General features: G+C 62.5%; 2 protein-coding genes across 2 annotated transcripts in view; one reads left to right on the forward strand and one right to left on the reverse strand.

Moving 5' to 3' along the window:
* Positions 1 to 7,082, reverse strand: part of LOC113217612 (klarsicht protein-like) — a gene marked incomplete at its 5' end in the record, with an annotated part of 54,885 nt that extends 47,803 nt beyond the window's left edge. The window contains 9 exon segments of the mRNA XM_052263602.1: positions 2,652 to 2,760; positions 2,840 to 2,986; positions 3,094 to 3,273; positions 3,558 to 3,989; positions 4,070 to 4,387; positions 4,463 to 4,681; positions 4,827 to 5,101; positions 5,180 to 5,661; positions 6,916 to 7,082. Of these exon segments, the coding sequence (XP_052119562.1) occupies positions 2,652 to 2,760; positions 2,840 to 2,986; positions 3,094 to 3,273; positions 3,558 to 3,989; positions 4,070 to 4,387; positions 4,463 to 4,681; positions 4,827 to 5,101; positions 5,180 to 5,661; positions 6,916 to 7,082 (2,329 nt within the window).
* LOC113217620 (lysosomal aspartic protease) overlaps positions 1 to 7,224 on the forward strand; it is a 368,266-nt gene that overhangs the window by 90,069 nt on the left and 270,973 nt on the right. The gene's annotated exons all lie outside the window — the stretch shown is intronic.

Genomic DNA, 7,224 nt, shown 5'->3' on the forward strand with positions numbered 1-7,224 from the left:
CCCCGCCCCGCCCGCGGGCGCAGCTGCGCACACGCCACAGACAATGCGGCTGGTTTCGGCACGCCTCCGGACCACCGGCGCGGCGAGGAGCCAACACCGGCCGCGCCACCCACGCCTTCCTCCGCGCCAAGCTTCGCGCCAAGCCGTGAGAAGTCAACAACGCGAGAGAGTTCGCCCGGGCTTCCCAAGCGCCCGCCCACCTTTATTTACACCCTCATTGAAGTTGAAGCATCTGCGAGAACACACTGGCGGGTCGGTCGGGTCCGGTCGTCGGCGACAACCCACGAGCCGTCGTGGTGGTGACCTCACCTTCCACGTCGTACGAGTCGCGGACCTCGAAGGCGTCGTCCACGGCGAACCCCTCGTCCACAAAGTCCACCAGGTTCACGTTCACCCCGATGCTCGCCCTGGGCGGGCGGGGGGCGTGGTCGCCCAGCGGCCCCCTCGGGGAGCTCGGGGCGGGGGTCGCGGCGGACAGCATGGCGGGGTGAGTAACGGTGCACTACGGACAGAGCCCCTGTCGCGGGCCGTGGCGAAGCAACATCGCCACCCTCGCCGGCACGCTGCACCGCGCAGCTCCGGTTGTGTCTGGGTCCGCCTGACAGTCGCGGCCGGCGGCGCACTCGCTACTGCCGAGCTGCGGGCGGGCGCAGCGCAGGGGCCGCCGCGGCTCAGCACCGGCCCGCGCCCGCGGCCCGCGGCCCCCACCAGCAGCGCCGGCCTTGCTGCCCCCCGATGACGACTGCTGCCACCCGCCACCCCTGGCACGGCCTGCAACTACTGCCCGCTACCCCTTGGTATGGTCTGCAACTACCACCCGCTACCCTGGCTTGTGGCCACATCCTCTGCCCCAGAGGCTACAAGTACCACTTGGCGTACTCTCGTCGTTTACCCCCCGAGCTCCGCGCCAACCCCGCCGCTGCCACACCTGACCTGCACCCACAGCTCTGGCCAGGCTAACGCGCCCCGCCCCGCTGTGACCTCAGTCACTGCCCCCCGTCGCTAGGCAACCCCGCGCCCAGGGGCGCTCACCTGGTCAGGGGTGCGGGCCCGGCGGGCGGGGCGAGCAGGTGGAGTCGCAGCGTGCGCGCGCTCGTGCGACGGGATGGGTTCGTGCGGGAGCGGGAGGGGGCTTTCTCAGCTTAGGGTGTCATTTTCTGTCTTTCCCTTGAAGAATCTATCCGTTTATATAGCAATCAACGCTTTCACTTTCATTGGACTATACACGATACACGTCACAATAATGAAACGCTTTTTGAATTTAATAGGTTCATTCGGAACTTGTTTGTTAGAGGTCGCCTCGCAATGTTCTCAAAAATAAAAAGGTCAAGAAAATTCACTTTTGAAGATGTAATTTTGTGAAGCAGTAGTTCCCGTGCGGAGAACCTGCGTACTAACGGATGGTCGGCCACAAAACGCGCATTTCAATTTAAATTTTGCACCTAGGACCTGCTGTGTCAAGCCCCCATCCGGCTGCACCTCACTGGGCAACGCCACGCCACGCCACGACACGCCGCCGACACGGACCGCGCGGAAGGTCAGACCTCGCCGGTGCAGTCACCTTCAAGGTGTGCATTGAACACTTGAGCGCCACGCCCAGAGCGGTGTCACCAAGTGGCGCGAGACTCCCCACAGCTATGTTGTCGATGTTTCTAGCAGTAAAACTCGAAAGGTGCCCACAGTTTAACCTTTCTTGTCACAAAGGTCCACTAAAACTGTGACATCAGAGTGGAGTGTAATTACTACATGGACACTTTTCGTGGCCTGCCGCCCCTCACCCCTCACATGTGAGGAGTCCTGGGGTGGGATAGTTCATCTCTGCAACATCTGTTCAGGCGAAACCGACGCCTGCGTATGCCAGTTCTAATTTGAACCTTGGTAGGTCCAACACTATGCGTAACCCTTGCAAACAATGAAAATTTCATCGAGCCCACCATACAATAATAGCAATAGTCTGGGAATTGTTATTACATATGGTTTTTGAAAATTATACTAGTATTTTAAGGGTGTTTTGTGTGATGCACTGATCTAGGCGCAAAGGAGAGGTAGCTCGAAAAGCACGAGGTGTAATGAAGGCAATACGCAATAATAGTCGAGTCCAAAATCGGGGTGGGACTGGAAACTCGACGGCAACGCGAGAAACAACCCGCCGCAACGATCTATTCGCTGTCCCACGACCACGAAGACAATCCCAACAAACACTACTGACTCACGCGCCGAGTCGCACTGTCGCCCTATAAGGTGGTCGATAAGGAACCGTATATGGTAAACCCTCTCTCCAGAGCCCTTCAAATCCAGTCTCTCGTTGCCGCTGCATTGTTCCCAGTCTGATCGGTCTGAGCCTTGAAAAGGGGCAATCTAATTAGCGCAGTAATAATAAACCGTCGTGCCCTCCTGCTAAAGGTAAACTCAGGACGATGAATGGCATCGTGCTTTGCGCGTACGTCAACCTACACACGAAGGCGACTGGGGAGCGTTGAGCAAGCCTGTGTGCACTTTCATCGTGAGCCGTGGGGAGTATCGCCAGCGGCGCGCACGGGGTAGCGCCACACCGCGGCGTCGCGACGGCCGGCGGTGCTGGTTGGGCTGCCGCACGCCACGGCGCCCGCGGCTCCAGAGTCTGGGCCGTTCTATTCTAAAACTAAACTCACCAGCGATATCCCGGCGCTCCTGCGGCGTTAGTCTCGCCCGCACCTCCTGGTCCTCCAGGATGTCGTTCAGGCACCGACTATTTTCGCTGCACGTTTGGAAGAAGTCCGCCTGCATTCAAACGGAACAGATGTGTTACCCATCATTTCAATCTGTCTAACTCCGGTCTGTATACAGGCGGCGCACTTACGTAGTCTCTCCCCAGGATGAGAATGGTGGCGGCCGTGAGGTCGCCGTCGAAGACCTGTCCGTGGCGCTCGTACTGCGCTCGTGACTGGCCCACCCGTCGCCGGAGCTCCTCCAGGTCGGAGTCACTGTCCGCGTCCTCCCGACCAGGCTGCAAACAGGAATAGTACTTCTTGCACAACTGACTCATCAAATTAAATTCCGAGGACTCCTGGGGCATAGCCACAACGGAAATATCAAGGGCGTTGCGCCACTCACCCTCACGCGACGCCGGTGAGGCGGCGAGCCACCCGGCGAGCCCCCGTTGGGGTTGGTGCTGAGGGAGGACGCGCAGTCGCTGTCCAGGAACGCCCGGTAGTCGTCGCCGAACTCCAGGAGTCTGCGGGCAGCTTCTGGGTCCGGCGGGTCCTCGCTGTACGGCTCGCTCAGGTACTTTTCCTGGAAACGAAGGAAGTGGGTACGGGCAGCGTTAACTAAAACATGTCATTCGAATAAGAACAATCGGTAGCTGGTAGGTTGTGGGCATTAACTGACAAATCAAGCGGTCAGTCGCTCAAGTCAAATTTAAAAACTTTCAAACTTTCTAGGTTTTGTTTTTTAAGAATCTGAATCTAAAGAAAAGTAATTTGACTTTCTTCTATTTTACGACAAAATAAAACCAAATCCGAAATCCGAAAGTGTTGAAACTTGTTGTTTGTTTGTCCCGGTTGAGATAGATTTACCTGGTAGCTGTCCCAGGACGCTTGCTCGGTGCTGTGGATGCTCATCTTGTCCACGTCGCTGCCCAGCACACCTGCCACCCCCGCGCCGGCCCCCGGGGCCCCCGCCCGCCGGCGAACGCGCGGTGCCACCGAGATGGTGCCCTCCTCGGGGCCGAGGCGGAACACGGGCGGCTGCAGCCCCGGGGTGGCGAGGGGCGCCGCGGGCGCGGCCTGCAGGCCGGCGCCCAGGGCCGCGCCCAGCGCCGCCCCCTCCTCGTCAGAGCTGCTGGACGCGCGGCGCAGCGGGTCGGCCGCGGCCGCCCCCGAGAAGGAGCCGGACTTGACGAGCGTCAGCGGGTGGCGGCCCGGCGAGGACAGCGGGGTGCCCGGTGTCAGCGGTGAGTCTGGCAGCGGCACCACGCCGTCGGAGCCGGAGTCGCAGCGCCGGGACTGCTGCACACGGACAACCATCAGTCAGGGCTCACTCGGCACAGCAGGGTCCCCCGGACGTCGTCTCGCCGAGCCCAACTTACCGTTCGCTTCCGGAAGCGCAGCTTCCTGCGCCGCAGCGACCCCGCCGCGGAGCCCGAGCCGGGGGTGAGCTCCTCGCGGGCGTGCTCCTCCACGGTGGACGAGGACGCGCGCAGCTCGGTGGCCTCCCCGCCCGAGGCCAGCGGCGGCGGCGCGGCCAGCCGGTGCAGCGCCGACTCGGAGATGGAGAACTGTGCCAGCGGCTCAGCCAGCCCGGCCAGCGCGCCGCGGGGCAGCGTGGCCGCCAGGTGCGACAGCCCGGACACGCTCCAGGGCCGGCTCGCCAGCAGGCCGCGGTGATGGGGGCGGCGCAGGGTCACCTGCAACACAGGGGTGTCAGGCCCACCGCCACGGCCGCCTCCTGGGGCAGGGGCCCGCAGCAGGGCCTCGCTTACCTTGGCAGAGTGGCACTCGGAGTGCAGCCGCGGCGCGCGCTCGCTGACGGGGGTGTCCAGGATGGCCTCGGTGGAGCCCGCCGACATCCCCGTCGACAGCGCGATCTCCCGGTACGTGGCCACGCTGCAGTTGTGCGCGTCCTCGGAGGACATGGAAGCGCGGTCCTCCTCGGAAGAGTCCTCGGTGTACTCGCCGCTAGCGTCGCAGCTGTCAGGGGGCTGTGGGGGCGGAGAGGCGGGGCGGTTAGAGAGGCGATCACGACGCCAACCACGAGAGAATAATGCCGAGTCCTTGGCGACGGCGATCGCCTATCAATCGCAGTGACATTGCAGAAAGGAGGACGCTGCGCGCACGCTCGCTCACCTGACCCTGCTGCGCGCTGAGCCACTGCTTGGTCCTCGCCAGCTTGGCGGCGCGCTGCCGCCCGGAGCTGACGGTGGACTCGAGCCGCAGCGGCTCGAAGCTCCTGGCGGCGGCCTGCGCGCGCAGCGGCGGTCCCGCGGGCGCCACCAGCGCGGCCTCCTCGGCGCGGGGCAGCGCCTCCGCCTGCGCGCCGCAGCGCCGCACCAGCGCCTCGGCGCCGAGCACCAGCCGCTGGATGCTCTCGCTGCGCGCGGGGGACAGCTTCGGCACCGCACCTGGGGGGCACAGCACGGCGTCAAGAGCATTCAAGCACACCCCGGACACCCCGGTGGGGGCGGCGCCGAGGTACTTACTCTCGTAGTGCCTGCCGTTGAGGTTGCCGTTGAGGCTTCCGCTCAGGTTGCCGGTGAGGTGGCCGTTGAGATGCCCGTTGAGGTGCCCGTTGAGGTGCCCGTTGAGGTGCCCGTTATGGCTTCCGTTGGTAGTCCCATTAACGCTTCCGTTGCCGTTGACGACGTTGAGGCTGTCGTTCATGCTGCCGTTCAAGCTCCCGTTCAGGCTGCTGTGCATGCTGCCGTTGACCCGGGTGGCCTCGTTGCCGTTGACGGCGCCGCCGTTGCCCTGCTGGTACGTCCACTCCTCGTCCGTGTCCGAGGTGGAAGTGCCGTGCCTCCGGGAGGGGTCAGACGTGTCCATGGTAGAGCTGTTGTTGTTGTTGTGGCCGTCGTCGGGGTGCTCGGAGAGGTCGTCGTCGAGAGGGAGGTTGTCCTGCCGATCCGAGTCCGTGTCCGTGTGCCGGAAGTAGTAATAGGCGCAGTTGGGTTGCGAGCCGAACCTGCGGACCGAAAGAGAGGAGCGTTGGGTTAGCGAGTCTGGACGGCTCTCAGCATCGGGTTCTCACTCAACACGGGGAGCTCGGCCGGACCAAGGGCGCTTGTATAAGCAGACTAAGACGTCTGCTACAGTTTTGCGTTCCCGACCCCGACTCTAATTAATGAACGGCTTTTCACGAACGGACAACAGGAGAGAGATCTCCCGGTCCAGTCCTGCCCGCCCGTCACATCCATGACAGATCGGCTCCTCCCGCCAAGTGAACAGGAAAGGTACAAAAACAAGTAAGGAGAAAATTAGTTCAGCGTGTTGGTGAAAAAGCTTGTTGGCTAGCCTGGTTCTCTTTCTTATCGAGAGTTAAAGAGTTTAAGGTATCATCTTCGAAAAACGAATAGCTATGAAGCTATGTAACTTTGTCACCCGAGTTTTGACTTGCAAGTCTCAAGTGGTCCGATGGTGCCACGTGCTACAAGCCGCGGGCAAACTACAGTGCTCCTCTCCAGGCCTGGAGGCCGGCTACTCCAGGAGGCCGGAGGACTTTCACTGGACACAGCATCGCCTTGGCATTGCTCGGCACAAAGGGAGAGGCATGAACCATGACTGAAAAGGGATTGAGGATAGAAGAATAGCAGCCGCGGGCGGGGCGGCAGGGCCGGGCGGCAGGGCCGGGCGGCAGGGCCGGGCCGAGGCGCTGTGTCCCCCGTGAAGGCGTCCGCACGGGCCGGACAGGAGGGGCTCTACTGCAAGCTCCAGGGGCTCCAGGTTCCAGGCTCCAGGCGCTCAGGCCCTGCATTGTCTCGCGGTCTCCATAAACATCCTCTAGGCAAGGCACTCCACACTCTCCAGCCCGGCGCTGTTCCTTCCGCACTTTTAACATAGTTCGTTTGGGTTTCTCCAGAGCTCCCCGCCAACTGCATGCGGGTCCATGTCTAGGAGCGAAACTGTGTGTTGAAATATTTGCGAGGGCCGCCCAGTGGAAAGTTTGAATTGTTAGCGACGGGCCGAACGGGGGGCGATCGCTTGAGGGCGATTCGGGATTCGCAAGTTGCTCCCCCAACTTGTCTCAATTTTTATTTCTCTCAAACCCGACCCCCCGTCGCCGCCATCTCCTGAGGGCCGTCTAGACTAATGTATGAATTTATACATCTCGAAGTCGTCTCGCCCATCAACATGACAAAGGCCACTCCCCTGACGGAGGTGTTTAAATTCCTCCGATTCGCTGAACTCCCTCCCTCCCGCTCCCGGGCCGGTCACTCACCTGTCGTCCCGCAGCACGGCGGCGTTGATGTTGGCGGTGCTGGTGACGTTGTGGTTGACGTCGGCCGGCAGCTCGGCGGCCATGTCCTCCTCCTCCTCGGCGGGCGGCGCCGGGGGCGGCGGGCTGCCCCGCGCGCGCCCGCACTTCCGCCGCCGCTTGGCGCTGGCCTGCGGACAGAGCAGAGAGGCATCAGGGCGGTGTCGGTATCTCACGCACGGGTCGCCGGCGCGCCAAACGCCTCGCGGAACTTTCTTCAAGGTAATTGCCCCTTTTCGCGCGCCGCGCCCGCCCCGTGGCAGAGCGAGGGGC

Source organism: Frankliniella occidentalis, unplaced genomic scaffold, assembly GCF_000697945.3.
Source record: "Frankliniella occidentalis isolate FOCC.00 unplaced genomic scaffold, Focc_3.1 Scaffold13, whole genome shotgun sequence".
Classification (NCBI taxonomy): Eukaryota; Metazoa; Arthropoda; class Insecta; order Thysanoptera; family Thripidae; genus Frankliniella; species Frankliniella occidentalis.